This window comes from Gamsiella multidivaricata, assembly GCF_025024155.1.
Source record: "Gamsiella multidivaricata strain RSA 2152 chromosome Unknown BC939scaffold_11, whole genome shotgun sequence".
Lineage (NCBI taxonomy): Eukaryota > Fungi > Mortierellomycota > Mortierellomycetes > Mortierellales > Mortierellaceae > Gamsiella > Gamsiella multidivaricata.
The window spans coordinates 388,048-406,650 of record NW_026251719.1 but is presented as its reverse complement, the minus strand read 5'-3'; the positions used below and the strand labels follow the sequence as shown (position 1 = coordinate 406,650).

The 18,603-nt window shown below is 49.1% G+C and overlaps 6 protein-coding genes across 6 annotated transcripts; 4 read left to right on the top strand and 2 right to left on the bottom strand.

Annotated features, from left to right (window-relative positions):
- The first annotated feature begins 259 nt into the window (after positions 1 to 259).
- BC939DRAFT_441906 (uncharacterized protein) lies at positions 260 to 3,651 on the top strand. Its single transcript, XM_051554311.1, has 6 exons — positions 260 to 1,201; positions 1,319 to 1,451; positions 1,569 to 1,696; positions 1,795 to 2,025; positions 2,129 to 2,419; positions 2,540 to 3,651. The coding sequence occupies exons 1-6, from the start codon at positions 397 to 399 to the stop codon at positions 3,394 to 3,396; spliced, it is 2,445 nt and encodes an 814-aa protein (XP_051415518.1). The 5' UTR covers positions 260 to 396; the 3' UTR covers positions 3,397 to 3,651.
- Positions 3,652 to 4,322: 671 nt separating this feature from the next.
- BC939DRAFT_441902 (uncharacterized protein) lies at positions 4,323 to 8,098 on the top strand. Its single transcript, XM_051554310.1, has 6 exons — positions 4,323 to 4,685; positions 4,787 to 5,209; positions 5,301 to 5,540; positions 5,647 to 5,785; positions 5,885 to 7,020; positions 7,121 to 8,098. The coding sequence occupies exons 1-6, from the start codon at positions 4,388 to 4,390 to the stop codon at positions 8,029 to 8,031; spliced, it is 3,147 nt and encodes a 1,048-aa protein (XP_051415517.1). The 5' UTR covers positions 4,323 to 4,387; the 3' UTR covers positions 8,032 to 8,098.
- Positions 8,099 to 8,216: 118 nt separating this feature from the next.
- BC939DRAFT_441899 (ribosomal protein S9) lies at positions 8,217 to 9,831 on the bottom strand. Its single transcript, XM_051554309.1, has 3 exons — positions 9,777 to 9,831; positions 8,705 to 9,075; positions 8,217 to 8,603 (listed from the first exon to the last, which is right to left on the bottom strand). Exons 1-3 carry the CDS (start codon positions 9,816 to 9,818, stop codon positions 8,582 to 8,584), a joined length of 435 nt encoding a protein of 144 aa, XP_051415516.1. The 5' UTR covers positions 9,819 to 9,831; the 3' UTR covers positions 8,217 to 8,581.
- Positions 9,832 to 10,345: 514 nt separating this feature from the next.
- On the top strand, positions 10,346 to 12,112 carry BC939DRAFT_441894 (phosphatidylethanolamine-binding protein). Its single transcript, XM_051554308.1, has 4 exons — positions 10,346 to 10,561; positions 10,657 to 10,837; positions 10,952 to 11,426; positions 11,543 to 12,112. Exons 1-4 carry the CDS (start codon positions 10,511 to 10,513, stop codon positions 11,928 to 11,930), a joined length of 1,095 nt encoding a protein of 364 aa, XP_051415515.1. The 5' UTR covers positions 10,346 to 10,510; the 3' UTR covers positions 11,931 to 12,112.
- Positions 12,113 to 13,033: 921 nt separating this feature from the next.
- BC939DRAFT_26309 (major facilitator superfamily domain-containing protein) lies at positions 13,034 to 15,492 on the top strand. The gene is made up of 8 exons (XM_051551079.1): positions 13,034 to 13,445; positions 13,602 to 13,698; positions 13,795 to 13,806; positions 13,934 to 13,958; positions 14,074 to 14,209; positions 14,317 to 14,409; positions 14,502 to 14,696; positions 14,796 to 15,492. Exons 1-8 carry the CDS (start codon positions 13,217 to 13,219, stop codon positions 15,383 to 15,385), a joined length of 1,377 nt encoding a protein of 458 aa, XP_051415514.1. The 5' UTR covers positions 13,034 to 13,216; the 3' UTR covers positions 15,386 to 15,492.
- Positions 15,493 to 16,211: 719 nt separating this feature from the next.
- On the bottom strand, positions 16,212 to 18,568 carry BC939DRAFT_500273 (uncharacterized protein; the record flags this gene model as incomplete). The annotated part of the gene is made up of 10 exons (XM_051560026.1): positions 16,212 to 16,740; positions 16,855 to 16,960; positions 17,104 to 17,203; positions 17,329 to 17,431; positions 17,529 to 17,628; positions 17,713 to 17,773; positions 17,865 to 17,949; positions 18,054 to 18,151; positions 18,249 to 18,408; positions 18,501 to 18,568. The coding sequence occupies 10 exons, from the start codon at positions 18,566 to 18,568 to the stop codon at positions 16,212 to 16,214; spliced, it is 1,410 nt and encodes a 469-aa protein (XP_051415513.1).
- Positions 18,569 to 18,603: the final 35 nt, after the last annotated feature.

The following is an 18,603-nucleotide window of genomic DNA, read 5'->3' as shown; positions in this document are numbered from 1 at the left end:
CAGCAAGAGACCAATCTTTTATACTACAGCAGCCCATTGCAACAGCAGCAACAGCAGCAACAAACGTCCCAACAACATCAGTACCAATTAGGGCTTAGACACGACTCTGACCCACGTAGTCCGCCCGAGTCCACACTTGAACTTCTCTCCATCTCCGAAAACATTCCAACCGTGCTGCAAACGCAAGTTCAGGGCCTTCCTTTCCACCTAGGCCCAACCGTCGCAGTCGAGCCCGAGTCGCTGCAACATCGACAATCGCAGCAGCAGCAGCAGCAACAGCAAGCGCACCAGCCCTCGCAACCAAGCCTGCCTCAAGACCAGTCCTCAGGCGCTGGAGTTCTTTGGCACGCACAGTCTTCACACTCTCAGCCCTTCAACTTCAACAATCCTCCCATCATGGACAGCTCATCCTGGACCGGTAGCAATACCTCCGCACATCAAACTGTCGGCCCCATCCCCATGGGCTTTGACTGGCGCGATCAAAACCTCAGCCCGTCCGACTCTGCCTCACGGCCAATGAGCCTGCAGGGCTTTCATTCAACATCTAATAATCAAAATGGCAATAATAACAGTAATGGTGTGATACCTGGCCATGGTCCCATCTCTCACGGGACCCTCGGCGCCGAGACCGGCATGAACACCCCCGGCGTCCATACACACCATAACGGCGATCCTTTGGCATCATCACTCGCGGCAGGTGCGTTGCAGCAACAAGGTGACATGCAAGTTCGAACGACGCCGCCAACACCCTCGCGTGAGGATTTCCACCACCATGGTCACCCGCACCATGGCCAGCAGCAGCAGCAGCAACAGCCGCTCCATGTCCATCATACCCATTCCCCCTACCATCACGGCCAACTCTCAGGACATGAGCTCTCACCGCATGAACAGCAGCAGCAGCAGCAGCAACAGCAACAGTTCCAGCAGCAGCACTCTGCCTACACCCCTGGCCACTACTATCCTGAACAGGACCAACACGAGTCATATGACCACGATCGAATGCACAGCGGTGGTCTTGTTGGTCATCCTTATGGACATTCCCACGACAACCTGGCAGCACTCACACCACCACCATCGGCACCGGTGCCTCAACATGACCTCCCGCCATTGCGCACCAGGCTCACAAACACCATCTGGGAAGACGAGCATACGTTTTGCTTCCAGGTCGATGTCAAGGGTGTTTGTGTTGCTCGGAGAGCCGGTATGTTTCGAGATGTATTTTTATTTATATTGCGCTTGGGCTCAGCTTGATTAGGCTAGGGCAGGATTAACTTCTAACGAACTCTTGTGCGCCATCATCTTGATTTTGGTGTAATAGATAATCATATGGTGAACGGAACCAAGCTTCTCAACGTCGTTGGCATGTCCCGTGGCAAGAGAGATGGCATCCTGAAGAACGAAAAGGGAAGAGTGGTTGTCAAAGTCGGAGCGATGCACTTGAAGGGAGTCTGGTAAGTGCATGAATACGAACTGTTTTCTTTTGTCACCAATGGAATGGTACGACTTTTGCTGTGCTCGTTCCTAACATGTTTTTCCTTCGGAATCGATGTGGCCTCTGATATCCACAGGATCCCTCTCGACAGAGCCGTTCATCACGCCAAGGCCCATAATATCGAGGAGATCCTCTATCCTCTTTTGGTAGATGACCCCACGGCGTTTTTATACCAACACCCTCATACCGCCTCGGTCACGTCAGGTAGGGGCATGACGTGCATTACCCCATCGTAGTATATTTTAGATTTTAAGTTGTGTACAACGCTCTAACCGCACAAATTATGCTCTTGCTCCCTTTAGACATGCGTTGGACTTCCCAGTCCCAGCAGCAGCAGCAGCAGCAGCATGGCTCTTACCACGAATCGGACAACTCTCCAAAAGGACGCCACTCGGATATGCACTCGAACCATCATTTTAATCAGGGAGTCCATGGAGATTACTACTCTCATCAGCATCATCCCGTCTTTCGCGGCCATGGTGTGAACAGCCCGCATGGCTCACCCCACGGAAGCAACGGTTCAGTTTCTGGAGGCAAGTGAGACGGGCAGAGACATTTAATTTACATACTGGTACCACGATCCGTTATTTTTAGTCATTTTAACACGTGTAGCTTGTTCACATGACGATCCTTTAGATGACGACCCAAACCTTGTTTCTCCGTTCGAGTATCGCGTCCAGTCCTCTATGGCTACTGGAGGCCTCATTGGTATCCCGTCTGGCGGGCCCTCGTCAGTATCAGACCTGCGATCTGGAAATCACCATGCAGCGTACTATGGACATCAAGCCAGCCCAAACCAATATTACGGAGCTCATGTCCCGCAAAAGTACCAAGATTCAATTATGCACCCCGGCCAGCATCAGCTGCAGCTCGGTGGTCCTCTTGCGAACGACTCCCCTCCACCACTCTCTGCATCCTCGGCACATGGTACGAGAAGACCATATTGAATCGTTCTTTGGTGGCGGTAATTTGAAAAATAAACGTGTGACAGATAGGCTTACTAGTTACGTATTGTGCTGCTTTGCTCCAACGGGCACATTTTGGTAGATGGACCACAAAACCGCATTCAAGCAGGAGTGCTGGCAGGACAGAAGCGTGGTTATGGCCCCAATGTGTCCGAAGCCGCACATAACTATTACGGATATCAAGCCCATCCTCAAAAGGACGTATACCCTACGGACCCGGGTCAGTTTGGGGTTGTCGCCTCTGGAATGAGCACCGGCAATTTTTCGCCTCCCTTGTCTGTGACCCCTTCTGAGCCACACTCGCCCATGTCCCAGCAGCATCATTCGCAGGATCAACATGCAGTGCAGGCTTCTAACCCACCTCCTAAAAGGCCAAGGCAAATTTCGCGAGGAACGTCCAACACCACTGCGGATTCGCCCGCGTCTTCGGCTGGGCAGTGGTATGGCCGCGATGATAGTTTCGACCGTAGCAGTGGTCAGACCGTGACTTCCGTAGACGCCTCAGGGCCAGGTTCTCTCAACTACGGCGTTGTCAGCGACAGTGGTAACGGCATGTACTACGACAGCTTGGCATTGACACAGCAGCAGCAACAAAAGTCGCTTAATGCGCCAAGAGAGGGAGATGTCGGTCTTGCCGGAAGGCCGCGATTTATGCCAGGAGCTGCACAGTCACCAATGCAGTACTCGGCATCAGGAACAATCTCGCCTCAACGTTCGCGGAGCAGACTTTCCTTCCAAGATGGAGCATCGGTCGGAGGGGCCATGGCCCAGCAAGGGGCCGTTTCAACCTTCGGCAGAATGAGCCCTGACGACACAAAACAGACAGTCTATGTGCGTCCACAGTCAGGATCTGAGGGCGACTCGAACGTTCCGCAGCTGGTCAAGGTCGAAGGCGTCGCTGGTGGTTTTGGCCACGATACCGCCGCGACTTGGGCGTAATGGTATTCGGAGGAAACATCACATACTCTTATTCTTAATATTGTTTTCGTCCGCCACGCTCTTTTCTCTCTATAGCAACCTTACACATGCCAGTACACGCTTACTGCTCCCCCTCTTTTTTTTTATTGATACTACTACTATTATTGTTATCATTAGTTCTGTTTGCGCGTCTTGTTATGTTCAATTACTCTCCTTAATATTTTTTTTTTCGCTTGCTAATTGCTTTTATCTGCTTTTATCTGCTTTTGTCCTTGCTTTTTTTTTTTTTTTTATAATGTCAAGTTGCTCCCTTCAGTTTCTTTTTTTCTTGACAGTTCAGTTTGGTGAAGGTATGAGAGGGAAGAAAAAAGAGATTAATTATGGTGTTGTATCTTCACTTCTATTCGTTTTATCATATACTACTTTGCTGCTTTTAATATATCGTTTTACCTTTGCCTTCAATGTCGTTAGTCCATAGATGAAGAAACAACAAAGAAGAGAGAAAAAGAAAGAGCAACTGGTAGTCTATGTATAAATTCGCTGACGAAAGAGAACGTTAAATCTATGCGTAGTATTGATCATACATATATGAGTATAGATTTGGATTTAGGAACGCATTGGGCACATTCTGCATGCTTTGCTTGTCCTTGGGTACATCCACATGTCGATGAAAGAGCGTAGCGTGCTATCATTAAACCTGGACGATGGACCCAGGCTCCCCATCCCCACCCAGGAGACTCAACAACTGGACCAATGAATATATGGTTCTCTGAATCTGCACCTCTGCGTATAAATCCTACAGAATGGGTACTGCATTTGGCGCGGGAGGTGGCAATTCTCGTCCTCAACATACAGCACATAACATTGTGCTTAGGGCGTGCTTGGCAGTAGAGAGTGGTGTGCGCTCAGTTTGTGTATGCGTGTTGTTTTTCCATTTTGCTTTTTTTAAAGCAGAGAACTCTTTGCGCTGTTGGACCGCGCTTCACCCCTTGACATCCGTGCACTCGCCCCCATGACACCTGCATTCCCCATCACTTCGCGAGCAAACCGCAGGCGGGCCCCCAGTCTCGACAATGCGACGAGCCCACTCCTGCCATCGATTCCCCAGCGTAGGAGCGTGAGGCAACAGAGAGACGAGGAAGAGAAAAGGGACCGTCGTCGGAATGCTGTCAATCGGAAACAATGCCTTGCCATGTATGCGATCTTGGCAGTGCTCTATGGTGCGGTCATGACCACAGTCTACATCGCCCGGAGGCCAGGTGCCTTCGTCTCACAGCTGCCAGACATGGTTGCTGGTGACACACTCCCAGGTACGACATATCGCTTATACCCCACAGCTGAGTTCATGCATTGGCTTACTGAGGCACTAGCATCTAACATAGCGCTCGTGGGGTTCTTTACACCGAAAAAGGCGAATTCAATCCATATACCGCCTGGGAGCATCTTAAGGCCATTACGACGACGCCCCATCCGTTCAATTCTCGAGCCAACACCGATATCACCAAAGCTTACATCCTCGACCAGTTCCGTAAATTGCAAGCGGAGGCCATCGCCTATGGACGGCGCAATGTGCGATATGACGATAGAGTTGACAATTCAACATGGACCCAATTGTACAAGACGCATCAACAGCGGAGGATGGAGGATGCAGGAGAAAGTGAACCGAGTGACGGCGAACCATTAAGAGAGGAGCTGTTGACGGTGGTGCAAGGCGACAACCTTCTGATGTGGGTTGGTGGCGTTGTCGACTCGATGGAGGGGGACGTCCCTGTGAAGATTGAGATCGATGTCGACCAGGAGAGCCAGACGGCGTTGATGATCTCGGCGCACTATGGTATGTATTTTGACTACCGAAAATGTCGTAAACTAGGGTAGATAATATGCGTTGTCCAGCGGAATAACCAGACTCGATGGCTTTATGATAGATTCGGTTCCCACAAGCTATGGCGAGACAGACGATGGCGGAGGGGTTTCTGTGGCCTTGGCCATGATCCGTCATTTTATCCACCATCCAGTTCAACACACGCTGATCTTCAACATCAACAATGCAGAGGAACAGGGCTCCTATGGCGCGGCAGCTTTCATGGGCGCTTCTCTCAATAGCACATTGGAAACAGGAATGGGTCATCCTTGGAAGAAATATGTTAAGGCATTCGTGAATTTGGGTACGCTATGGCGATACGACGCATTTATTTTTATATTGCGGGCAGCAAGTTAGCAGCGGTCGAAGGTATTCTGACATTGCACATTTCGTCCGCAAAATGACAATAGAGGGTGGAGGATCTGGAGGGCCGTCATTGCTATTCAGGGCCACAGATAGCGATATCATCCGTTACTATGCCGAAAGCGCGCCGTTTCCCCATGCATCGGTCTTTTCGAACGATGTCTTTCAGTTGAATTTGATTCAGAGGTACGTACATGTTACCTGTGCTTATGTACCCGATGTTTTCTAATGATTTCAGTTTCTAACCGCTTAACGACTGTACGGTTTTGGTATGCCTTTTGGTAGCGACACCGATTACTCTGTATTCTTGAAGCATGGGCTGCCTGGTCTAGACATTGCATTCTACCAGCGTCGCTCAATGTATCATACCACTACAGACTATCTGCCAATCGAGTCCCTCTATCACATGGGCTTAAACACACAGGAAACCATCACCAGTCTCTGTAACAGCAACTATCTCGACATTGTTAGCCCTGCAGCAGACATCAGAAAGGAGTCTTCACCTCTGGTATCTCGGCCATGGTTCGCAGGAAAGAGCGTGTTCTACGACGTTCTTGGAACAAATATGGTATTTTCAGAGCTATGGGCCGCTCTTTTGATCAACGCCCTCGGACTTGGACTCGGACTTCCTTTGCTCGCAGTTACGATTATTTATGCTGGGCGAGCACTTCACTCCCGTCAGCGAAACAATCCTCGCACCCCACCACAGAATCGCACACAGCATTCTCTCCGCAGTGCAATGGATTCGGGATCGCAGTCAACGATCGGGTACTCTGAGGATGGATACGGATCGGTTCATATTCGCCCCAGCCAAGTTCGCCTTCACAGTGACGCCTCAGACAAAGTCCGTCAAACTTTGTCAAAGAAGACAACTGTTGCCTGGACGACGGGATTGGTAGCGCTGATTGTCGCGCTGGATCTGGGGGCGGTATTTGCGGCCTCACGATGGCTGTTGCAGACCAACTCTATGGTTCGGTATTCTAGTCCTTGGTTAGTCTTACTTGGACTTGTATGTTTATTGTTTGTCATTCAGACACTCGCGGTGTGTGTGTGCACATGGATCGAGGAACGGGTCTATGGTCCTGTTCCGATTGTGCGCGGTGCGAGTCAGTGGACGCTGGCTCTCGGCGTCTGGTGGTGGATTATTGCCATCGTTGTGGGAGCGGGTGTGGCGGGCTGGTTTGGCATGGGCGCATTCTATGGAACGACTGTTCTGGCATTGTTTAGTGGAGGAGCTGCGCTAATCCAGGTTATCCTAAGTCTCTTGAGCCCTGATGACGGCTTGGATCTCGCGAGGTTTGGATGGACCACGGTGGTGGCGGGGATTAGTTTGCTAGTTCCTGGGGTTATTGTTCTGGACCTGGTTGTGCTTGTTGTGTACATGACCTCGCAGAGTATCGTGGACAATGACCTTGGCATCAGTAAGTGCAACTGTTCTGGAAGGGAGGTGGACTTGTGGTGTTGGAGTAGAGAATGTTGCGCTCACCAAACCGCTTTTTTGTCGTCTTCTGTGATCTATAGTGTACACCATTTATGGAGTCCTGCTGATCCCCATTGTACTCCCGGCTCTTCCTGTGATATCTCAAGGAAGGAACTTCAAGACTGTTCTGATTACAGAGATCTTGATACTGATGCCTCTCGTATGGTGGCTCTCACAGGCGGATCCGTTCACGGCCGATGCCCCAGCAGGTCTTTATTTCACTCAGTACTATAACCAGACAGCCCGATCATCGTATGTCGAGCTGAGGACAGACGCAGGTCCTGGATATCTTGAGCGGATCGTACAGGGTATCCCGGACATTCGTCCGACCAATCTGATGGCCCTCACAGCATTCAACGGCACATGTATCCCTACACCCACGGACGAGGGTGGCATGTTTGCAGAGTACTGCCGGTTTTTGCCAGCTCGACAGGTCTTTGAGGACGATGGATGGGATCGGCCGGTGCATGTGAATTGGACATCTCCATCTCGTCGTAGGCCAGACGGATGGCGGGAAGGTCGTTTACAGATTCTGGCGCTGGAGTCACGGCACTGCTCGATCCACCTAGCGGAGACTGCGCCCGGGTATGAGACGCAGCTGTTGGTAGCATCTGAGGAGGTGGGTGGACAGAGCCAAATCGGCGCTAAGGATGGGAATGTGCTCAACCATCGACCGAAGACGCTGGATGTGTTTCTACGAGACTGGAATCGTTCGTGGGAGGTAATTGTTCGAGTGCGGGAACCGAACCTTAACAGTAGTGACCATGGCCGAGACGTGCGACAAGGTGGCGGCAAGACAGTACCGCTGAAGGTTGTTTGCGAATATGATGACTGGAGCTCTGGAGAGGGTTATGCGGAGGTGTACAACTTTGTGCGTACTCACATACCTGAATGGATTCGGATGAAGATTGATCGACGGTTGATTGACGTTGGTGTCGGTATGGAGGTTTAATTATTCAGTTTTGTAAGTAAATTAAAAAAAAATATATATATGAAGCTCTTCTCGCATTGTTGGAGGCTAGCGACTCAGGTACCATTCATTGCCTTTCGCCAGGAGATCAAACCTTATTTAAAATAAGCAAGCACAATTTTACACGCGTTTCTGTCTCAAGCATGATCACACATCCTTGAGCATACGCAGGTGCTTTATGTAAGGCGTGCTCACAGCAACATATTCATTCCTCGCGCTACCCATATCCTGTCTAAAAACTGGCATCAGCAGTTGCGTACTGTATCCGAGGCAATATTCTGACAACCTCATCTGTTATCCTGAACCTCAAAATCGGAGGCAAAAGGTTGTACCGAGCAATCACTGCCCTGCATGAACAGAATAGAGAAAATAAAGACGACAGAGGCCAATGCTACAGTTACGGATGTGAATTTATTCGTGTATGGTCGATCCATATTGCTGCCTACTAAAGAGCTGGCACAAAAGTCCAAAACAACTCCAGCTTGAACAGGTCGCAAAAAAAAGGTCGAACATCCCGCCAGTCCCTCGACATTTAACGGTAAGACTTCTGGTATCTGTAGGCAGTGAAAAAGGAAACAGAGAATAAATGTTAGCATGCCTTGAAAATCAAACTGCACATTATTACACCAAAACAATAGAAAAAAAAAGAATGTACCTGGCACGGGCACCAGCACCACCAAACTTCTTGGGCTCGCAACGACGGGGATCGGCGACGAGGAGGGTACGATCGTACTGGAGGAAGATCTGCTTGAGCTCGTTCTTGGAGGCCTCATCGACGTACTTCTGGTAGTAAGCGACGATGGACTTGGCAAGAGCCTGACGGATAGCATAGATCTGGGAGGTGTGTCCACCACCCTTGACGCGGATGCGGATGTCGACGTTGGCGAACTTGTCAGAGCCGACACGGAGGATGGGCTCGTAGACCTTGAACTTCAAGATATCGGGCTCGACGAGCTCAATGGGGGATCCGTTAAGGCGGATAAGACCCTTGCCGGCCTTGCAGTGAGCAACGGCAGTGGCGGTTTTCTATATGGAGGATAAAAATAAAAAAATGTACGTTAGATCGCTAATTCCTATCATGCGATTGTAAGGAGTGGCCGTGGCTGTGTCTGTGGCTGTGGTTGGGAGGTGTCCCCTCATGTTTCCGCTTTGTTCTCGAAGTGATATGTACTCCCGACGAACAGTCGTGCGAGTTCTGCTATGGTTGCTGGGACGAACTCCGCTGATTCGCTCTCCAGTTTGCTTCGATGGTACCGATAATGCCGATAACGGTCAGCTCATCTCCTGAAGATGTTCGTGTTCTCCTGTATGTTGAATGATAATAGCACCAACAGTTTGGATACAAAGGCGTGCGTTTTGTGTTTGCGAGTTGTGATAGCTGATATTGCCGCCCACTGTATCAGCAAATGCTCAAGCTGGATAATTGGCTGCCAAAATAGGTCGTTTCTTTTGTGAGGATGGAATGTCGCCGACCAGACGAGATCAGAGGTTCAGCATGGTTTTCAGTATATGCACGATGGCGCGATGAGCAGATCCCACGTCTTCCCATGGATCGGTTGATCTGTTGTTGAATTCCTGAACAGTTTGATCTGATGCTGGCCCAATCCTCTCGTGTCTCTTGTCTACTGCCTTTAATAATGGTGTTTCCAGTCATAAGGTGTGTTCCTGATTTAGCATAGCTGGTTGCCTTTGATGAGGGCAGCAAAGGCCCTAGAGAAGAGACTTGCCTTGCGGCCGTAGCACTGAACACTCTTCGAGTCGGAGGACATGATGAATAAATGCCTAAAAGACGTGCAGCAAAAGGGAAATATCGCAAGGGATGAGTGATGGGCACTTTTTTTGTCTCAATCGATCGTCCGTGATGTGTATTTTCTCCTGCTATGAGTCGTCGAGAAGTCGCTGCTGCATTCATGAAGCCTGGCGCGATGAATATAAGCCTTCTTGTATAGATTTGGCAGCTATGACTGTAACGATGGCGATGGTGATGGCGATGGTGCTGTCGATGACAATGGCTATGGCAGTAACGATGATATGATTGCTGTTGGCAGACAATTGAGATTGCTGATCGTTATCCTGATAGATGGATGCATTCGTCTTGATATGTGATCCATCCAATGTGTCTCCCCCTTTCTTCGTTCCCTCTTGCGGTATATGAGCAGTACCAAGTCAAAGATTGAAAGAGGGTTTTACACAGCGGTTGCAGCACACACGTCTATATCGGCTCCAAAAATTGCATTTTCGTGGCTGATCCACTCGTCGCGTGCTGGCAGGATGTGTTTTGCCACTGTTTACATCAACCTGACGATCGGACTGCCTTCCCTTTTCCTGGCCCTGTCCTCACCCTTCTCGCTTCCGTTTTGTGTATGCTGTCCGGTGCATCATCGCTGCTTGAATAGCGTTCTGTGTCCGTTGCACTTCCTTTCGTCCTTTCTCGTTTTTCGCCCTCTCAGCACAGTTGCAAATGTCGATCCTACGCATCGCCTTCAGGGTGAGCAGGGCATGCTCCTCCATGGTACCGCGAACGCTTCCTCTTCCTGCGTCTCCTCCGAAGCTGATCAGGTCTAAAACGCCAGAGTGCTGATACTCTTTACTACTATGCGCTGCTAGTCTACCCGCACATTCTCCGTCCAGTCAATTGCACGAAGCGCTGCCGAACCCGTCTACAAGGCCCCTGCCCTGGGCGTTAACAAGACGTACGATGAAGCCCTGAAAATCATTGCGGAGGATAGGATCAAGCGCCTTGCCGAGGTTAAGAAGATGGAAGCATCGCTGGCGGAGCTGCTCAAAGGTATTAGCACTGTGTCACTGTTCAGAGAGGCGCACAATTGGATCGACTGAAGTTTATGCCTTTACGTGGTATGTTGTCTGACATTTTTGTGTCTATGTGCACTGGACAATGTAGCTTCTCCTTCAGTCGCAAGGGACGCCGAGATTGCACAGCTTAAGGACAACATCTTTAGCCAGGAGGCATATGCCGAGATCAACGACCCTGAAATCCAGTGGCGGTTCAAGCATGGACAGATCGACATGTCCAAGGCTGTCTTCCGGTACATGCAGAGCAAGCAGTTTCAACGTGAGACTTTGCCTGTGATCCAACAGCGCATCTCCCAGATGTTTGTTACGCCCGATCTGTTGCCGTCGTTTACGCCATCGCTCAACGTTCAATTGGATTTCGGTCCAGGATCTTCGCCATCGGCTTCTACTAACAACTACTTCGAGACTGGATCATATCTACTTCCTGGAAAGACTATCAAAGAGCCCAAGGTTAATGTCACCTCATTCCACTCGGAGCAAAAGTACTACACCGTTGCATTGATTGACCCAGACATGCCTGATGTCGAGAACGAGACTTTCAAACAGCAGTTGCACTGGTTGATGTAAGGGCATTGAGATTTCTTGTATAAGTCTATCATTTTGCGACGGTAACTTCACGTTACAAGCTGATATCATCTTTATTTACCTGGTTTTTTTTTTCGATCTTCGTGTATTTCAGGACTAATGTTCCGCTGTCGGCAACACAGATGGAGGTGAGCGCAGGAAACGCAGATGTTATTCTGCCATACCTTCCCCCTCATCCACCCAAGGGCACGAGATACCATCGCTATACACTTTTGCTGGCCGAGCAACCCAACGGAGGTCAGGACAAGGTTCAAATTGCTCAGAGTGATATTTCAAGAGAGACGACGCTTCGGGAACTTTGCTCACAATATGGACTCAATGTCAAGGGCCTGACCTTCTTCCGCCAGGTCTGGGATAAGGATGTTAGCAGGATCTACACTGATGTTCTTAAGCAGAGCGAGCCGACTTATGGCAAACAGCCCAAGGTCGATGAACTTTTGGACGAGACAGGACAGAAGAAGAAGAAATATGTCAATCTGTAAAGGAGGAGCGATCTGTGAGCCAACGACACATAGCCCCCTCCGTTTGGAACATAGGATGCACCTTCTTTTTGCTGCTGGGCTGCAGAGAGCTGCAGTGTTGTGGAGTTTACTTTTTTCCATCATTTTTCATCGCGTACAACAAAAAATAAAACCATAGACATTTGATAAATATAAATCTTGAGCGGCGCATCGAATGGTGCGATCCTACGATTTGTCGCGCAGTATAGGATGGCTTGTTCAATGCGTCCCCTAGATGTCAAAGCCTCCACAAGCCATAGGTGTTAATCGTGCCAATCGTTGCCCTAACACGTCTTCACGGTCGTAAATCTTGGGGATTTGTCAACGGCTGTCTTCAGTGGTCTTTAGTCCTCGGCTCACAATTGTTTTCTAAGGATCGATGGATTGCACCAATGCTGTGTCAGCAGGGTTGCTGTGCTTTTGGTTCCCAGAATTCCGGTACTTCTTTAGCATGGACAAAAACACAGGTTTGGATTTCCCAGCAGATATTTGTAAAATGTCAATTGCGCTGAGCCATCGATGCAAAAAAGTGGGAGCGGAGGAATTTACCCCGCTAAACAAGAATGAACCCACTTTTTTCCCTAGTCTCTGGTACGCTCAAGTACAATGAGAGCACCAGGGGACGGGGGGGGGGGCAGAGTGTTTATCAGGAGGGGATACACAAAGAAAACGCCACCAATTCGGATATTTGTCAGAAACAGGTTACTTCGCTTGAGAGAAATTCAAATCCTGACGGGCGTTAGAGAGACCAATATCGGTAGCAACAATGATGTCTGTTGAGAAGTAGGCTCATTGGCTTAGAAAATGGTTCCTGGATTTCGTTGCCATATCTGGTCCTCTCTGAACGATGAATGGACACTGGGAGTCGTATGTTACACAGTCCCGATGTACCGCATCTTTACGCCACAGAAATGAAAATGAGAAGCTGGATGCTGAGTCCCGCAGGGACCGCAGAAACTAGCCCCGTTTTCCTTGGAGGAAAAAAAAAACCTTCTTTTTTGCTTTTTATTCTCAACACTTTCAATGCCCGGTGTGAAGAAAAGTTTTTATGCTTATTTCCTCGTCTTTCGCTTCTTTTCTTCTTTTCTTCCTCCTCCTCCATTCTCACACTGCTATGCAGGACAATCGCTCCTGTCTGCAATAAATTTCTCCTATCCGCTTGTACTCACCATCTAACATACAAACACCTACCCACGCACCTTTCTGGCCCGGTACCTTGACATATACCATTACTTCCCTAATCCGCAAATACAGACATACTGCGCTGCATGGCATCTAAAGATACAGTCTTCGCCGCATCCAACGACACCATGGTCTCCCTCCCTACCGATCCCTCTCCTCAAAGCGAGAAAGGTCATAATCAGAGTGCACCAGCCGCACAGTCACTGTCTCACTCCACTGTCGATCCTGCTACTCTGTCCAAATTCCAGCAGTTCTCACTCAAATGTCAGCCCTTGATGCTGTACGTCGTCTCGCTTGCGCAGTTCCTAGACATCGGTATGAATCGTCTTCTTAATACAACGCCCATGCTTGTTGGCGTTGTATCTGACACCCAATACACCCATTGACTTGTCCGCTCAGCTCGGACGATTTCGCCTTCCTAACATACTATGTACCCATTTCGTTATGCTATTTTACGTATCTCAACTGTAGTCAACGGCGCCAGTATGACCGTGGCTATGTTACCAATCGCGAAAGAGCTGCACTTTGAGGTTCAACAGCAACAATGGCTCATCAGCTCTTATGCATTGTAAGTCCGCCTCTCGCGTTCTGTTTGGGGAATCATTGCCTATTTTTGAATACAATTGTTGACACGCGTTCTTCATTTCTATCCCATGCTGCATAGATCGTTCGGAGGGTATGTGGCTGTTTTTCTACCACCATTTACATTCAACATAATAACACACTTTTAAGTACTAACAACAACAACAACAACAACAACAACCCCCAATGTCTTGCACACGTTCTGCTTCCTACTTTCTCAGTCTTCTGCTGATCGCTGGACGTATGGTACGTATTGACGGCCATTTTGGAGTTCATAAGGCTGTATTTCTCCCGAACACCGTTGCCTTGCCCATGTTCTTCTCGTTTTCTAATCACGGCCAATATTGCTTGTCATTCACAGGGGGATTTATTTGGACATCGTAGAGTGTTCTTGTATGGTTTATTCTGGTTCGGACTCTGGTCGATGGTCAATGGATTCTCAAAGTCACCCGTCATGCTTTGCATCTCAAGAGCTCTCCAGGGTGTTGGCGCTGCCGGTATGTGCCTCGCTTGGGATAACGCGCTGTTCATTTGTCTGTGCACAGCGACAGAAGGCGCTTCGATACTTTCAGATATTCATATTGCAGAAACGCTCCGTTTATAGCACAAATTCCTACTGCCCTCGCCTTGATTGCTATTAAGTATCCCGCAGGCGAAGAAAGAACCCGTGCCCTGTCTGTCTTTGGTGCCATTGGAGGTAATATTAATGAGCATGGATCTACCGTTGGACCTACACACGAGCAGGCTCGATTGAGTACTAATTGTCATCCCCCAACCTTGATTATGTAGGTATGGGTGCTGTCACTGGTCTGTTGTTGTCGGGAGCCTTGACCTCGACGATTGGATGGCAATGGGTCTTCTTCATTTCTGCGATTATGAGTGCTATCCTCTTTGTCCTCGGTTTCTTCGCCATTCCTGACGTCCCTGGGCTCCATGGCGAGAAGCCAAGGATCGATTTTGGTGGTGCCGCCACTGCTACAGGAGGTCCGTCGTCAGCGCAACTCAGTTCTTGGAGTGTATAATGATTGCGAATACGTTCAGTCGCTTATTGAACTGCTTGCCATTGTGTTTTGCATCCCGTAGGTATCGTCTGCGTGATCTACTATATTTCATCAGGAGTTGAGACAGGCTGGGCTAGTCCACAAACCCTGCCTGTGCTCTGCGTCGGTCTTGTCCTGTTGGTGGCCTTTATCTTCATCGAAAAGCGCATCTCATACCCGATCATGCCTTTTCACATCTGGAAACACCGCGCTTTCTCGGTCAGCTTTCTCCTGATCTTCATCATGCAGGCCGCCTTCCAGGGATTCCTTTACTACAGCACGCTGATCTTCCAGGAGGTGATGGGATATGCGATTATGAAGACTTCGCTTTCGTACTTGGTCCATGGTCTGACGGCCGTTGTCGTATACTCTATCCTGGGCAAGTTCTTGCCGAGGTTGCCATTGAAGCCCTTCATTGCCGCTGGATTCCTGTTCCTGTCGTGCTCGGCTTTGATGTTTGCATTCGTAACACCGTCCAGCAACTACTGGATCCTGCCCTTTCTGTCGTTGATCGTGAACGTTTTTGGTCTGGGTATGGTCATGTTGCCTGCCCAGGTTACTGCCCTCAGAGATGCTGCGGACGATGACCAGGGTGTTGTCGGCGCCATTTATAATGTTGGACTCCAGGTATGACGCGAAGCAAAAAACAATAACAACAACAACAACAACAACAACAACAACAACAACAAGCAACTACGAACGAAATCATGTACGCAAAAGATGTCGAAGGTCCAGATATCTTACAAGCAATATTTCCTGATCCACTAGATTGGCGCACCATTCGGTCTGGCTATCCTGACGGTCATCTCCGGAAAGCTCAACGGCGAGATCCCTGGACCAGAGAGGATGCATGGATACAAATATGCACTCATTGGAGATGCTGTATTTGGCGTCATCGGCTTCGTGCTGACGATGTTCTTCTTGCCTCATGTTAAACCCGCCGAGTCTAGGAAGACTACGTCCTTGGAGGAAGGTGGAATCGCAGCGAGTGAGCAGGATAGCGTGACCGAGACTGATGTTGTTGCTGGTACTGGTGCTGGACAGGAATACCCGCAGAAAATGGAACTGGAGCAGACGTACCAAAAGCAGGAAATCGAGGAGTCCTATGGTAATAAGGAGGTGTTACTGAGCCCTGGCATTGAGGAGGAGGAGGGTATGGTTGTTGCCAAGATCCAGTTTGCCTGAACCTCATAGCGTTCTTTCTTGACTATTAATCTATGCGTGGTCCACGGTGTCTGTCGTCTTTATGCACTTCACTTTGCATTTTCCATTATACATGTTTATTATACATCATCCCTAATATTACCGTGTTCCTAATAAAAGCATCCGCATGTAATCTGTGTTCGGGACCATTTTCTATCTTCAAGATGTAAGATGTCTTGGGATCTACGATTCTAACAGCTGTCTAAAAGAAGGAGACGAAAAAATATATTGGCGCTCTGCGTGTGGCCATTGTCGATTACAGGTCCTCAGCGAGCTGCTCCGGCGAGGTGTTGAGAGTTCTCCAGCGCGAGCGATAGTCGTCCCAGTTAGTGTAGGCGCCGCACATCCTGCGCTTGCCCGTAAATCCAGAGCGGCCATGGAGGCATCTCCAGTTATCGAAGATCAGGACACGTCCGGGTTGAAATTTCGTCCAGAGCATATGCTTCTCGTCCGTCAAGACCTCGTTCCAGTCAAACAGGGCAGAATAAAAGGCGTCGACCTGGCTAGGATCTAGATGATCCAGGGTCGAGCGGTCGTCGTTGTTGAACCGGACTTGAACAAGATCCTGAGTGTCAGGATCGTGGTTCAGGATCGGGTTGCGTCTGGGCGTGGGGATGATATGGGTTGCGGCATCGCCAGCACTGTGAGAAGGGACACCGATCTCGGAGAGAACCTTGTAAGATTGAGGGTACTTTTCCTTGAGCACCTTGGCGCAGTGGAACCCGTCAACGAGCAGGTTATGTCCGCCTTCGCCATCATGGTACAAAAGATGGAACATTTGCAGGCTGTGGATACCAAAGCAATTATCGAGTTGTTAGAAGTAAATTCCTCGAAATTATGAAAGGCAGCATCCTCTCAGTCCAAGTGGCGCAAGTCCACGCGCTGAGCGAGGAACATACCCTGCGGGGTCTGTAAAATATGTCGTATCCGTATGAGCGCCCAGAGGAATGTCCGTGTAGGCCGTGTCTCCATGTCCCAGATCTGATGTGAAGTCCCAGAATCCACCTAATGCAGATCAGGACCATAGGAAAAAAAAAATAAAAAAATAAAAAAAACGAGCCCATGTTAGTCAAGTTCATGTGAGTCTCAACTCAATTTTCGGAAGTCCATTCCTGGTAGAGCAGAATCGAAATGAATGGCCCCTATACCATAATGTGTTTCACGAATAAAGGCAATGCGTTTTGCCAGCGCCTCTGTTGCGTCTGTCGTAACGGGTACCCCGCTCACATAAGAGAAACCGTATACATGCTAAAGCACAATCAGGTTCGGGAAGACGAGGAAGAACGTGGGAATGCTGTTAGTTGAAATTTCTAGGGGTCGTTTTGCATATCCAATAGGAAAAACGTCCGAGTCGAGGAGATGAGTTGCATTACGATGTTATTGAGCCATGTGGCAAGGCCCTTGTCGGAATCCATGACCTCCTTGTAAGGGACCTCTGGTAGCTTGGAGGCAATCGAGTTGTCCCATGTAATCTTCCTATAAAGTGTGGATAGGGTATCCTGACCGTGAGCCGTCTGCTCCGTTGTCCATTTTCCGCTTTTGATTGAGTAATTATGGGGTGAAGAACACATACGTCGCACCCTCGGCCTTGAATGGGTCCCTGATCTTTGGATCATACGAGTGTTTCTGCAACCAACCGTAACTGTAGTGGCTCTTGTGATTATCGGCATCCCCTATCATAAAGTACAGTTCATGATGAGAGGGAGGTGTATCTGGAACCAGTTTGCACACTTAGCTGAAAGCGCACCTAAACTCACAGATCACCTCGAGTCCCATTGATGTGAGTGTAACGGACTTCGGTTTGATGTCGCGGGGGATCTATTAAAATGACAGTATTGGTTAGTCAGCATATTGGACGCTCTGTGATTTATTCCCCTGTGGTGCACACAATTTGTATGAGCGACCATACCTTAAAAGTATCGAAGAGTCGTTGCTTGGTAACTGAATGATAGCACTCAGGGCAGTGGCAGTGATCCCGTAGCCAAAACGAATGGCTAAAGTAATTTGTATCAGAGGAAATGGCGTGTTTAACGGTTTGTAAACAAATCCCACGTATTGTTGGAGATCAATTTCTGTGCCTGTGTAGGAGTGAACATACAATCGGCTGGTGGTGCCATCGATCCAATTGAGGTGCACTTTCTTGTCCACAACAGAAACATTGTTCTTGTCGTCTTGATCCACCAGCCTCTTGGTCTCCTATGAAGAGATAGGAACAGTCCGGTTCATCGTGATTAGGAACAGCACTTGCGGGTAAAAAGATTGAGCTCAGAGGGACACCAGGAGTGTCACGTACTGTTGAGTAGAGTCGCTGGGTAGCCCATGAGGAGTAACAGGAAGGCTGAGCAAAGGCCAGACGAGAGTTATTAAGAAAGGGGGAAACCGTTCTTGAGGCGAGAATTGCTGGTGCTATCTTTGTGCTGAATGAAGAGGAGGAGCATTGAAGAGTTGTCAAGCTAGTTTGAAAGGATATGGATAGATGATTAACCTTGCACGAGCACAAGAGGTGTTATGCGGTGAATATGTAGAGCGATTGATGAAGAAGTACCATCGAGTAGCAGCTTTTGAGGGCGAAACCAGTCTGCGCAGGGCTGCTAAGGATGTTGCGGTGTTCATGGTGGGCGCGATTTTAGGACAGGAAGGAAGGGGAA

Bases quoted from the DNA above. Each gene is read 5' to 3' on its own strand.
- BC939DRAFT_441906 (XM_051554311.1), top strand. From the start codon at position 397: ATGGACAGCTCATCCTGGACCGGTAGCAATACCTCCGCACATCAAACT. The intron at 1,697-1,794 runs GTAGGGGCATGA...TGCTCCCTTTAG, and splicing joins TACCGCCTCGGTCACGTCAG to ACATGCGTTGGACTTCCCAG. The intron at 2,420-2,539 runs GTACGAGAAGAC...ACATTTTGGTAG, and splicing joins CTCTGCATCCTCGGCACATG to ATGGACCACAAAACCGCATT.
- BC939DRAFT_441902 (XM_051554310.1), top strand. From the start codon at position 4,388: ATGACACCTGCATTCCCCATCACTTCGCGAGCAAACCGCAGGCGGGCC. The intron at 4,686-4,786 runs GTACGACATATC...ACACCGAAAAAG, and splicing joins TGCTGGTGACACACTCCCAG to GCGAATTCAATCCATATACC. The intron at 5,210-5,300 runs GTATGTATTTTG...GCTTTATGATAG, and splicing joins GATGATCTCGGCGCACTATG to ATTCGGTTCCCACAAGCTAT.
- BC939DRAFT_441899 (XM_051554309.1), bottom strand. From the start codon at position 9,818: ATGTCCTCCGACTCGAAGAGTGTTCAGTGCTACGGCCGCAAG. The intron at 9,076-9,776 runs GCAAGTCTCTTC...TCCTCCATATAG, and splicing joins TTCAGTGCTACGGCCGCAAG to AAAACCGCCACTGCCGTTGC. The intron at 8,604-8,704 runs GTACATTCTTTT...CACTGCCTACAG, and splicing joins GGTGCTGGTGCCCGTGCCAG to ATACCAGAAGTCTTACCGTT.
- BC939DRAFT_441894 (XM_051554308.1), top strand. From the start codon at position 10,511: ATGTCGATCCTACGCATCGCCTTCAGGGTGAGCAGGGCATGCTCCTCC. The intron at 10,838-10,951 runs GTATTAGCACTG...TGGACAATGTAG, and splicing joins GCTGGCGGAGCTGCTCAAAG to CTTCTCCTTCAGTCGCAAGG. The intron at 11,427-11,542 runs GTAAGGGCATTG...CGTGTATTTCAG, and splicing joins CAGCAGTTGCACTGGTTGAT to GACTAATGTTCCGCTGTCGG.
- BC939DRAFT_26309 (XM_051551079.1), top strand. From the start codon at position 13,217: ATGGCATCTAAAGATACAGTCTTCGCCGCATCCAACGACACCATGGTC. The intron at 14,210-14,316 runs GTATGTGCCTCG...CTCCGTTTATAG, and splicing joins CCAGGGTGTTGGCGCTGCCG to CACAAATTCCTACTGCCCTC. The intron at 14,410-14,501 runs GTAATATTAATG...TTGATTATGTAG, and splicing joins TGTCTTTGGTGCCATTGGAG to GTATGGGTGCTGTCACTGGT.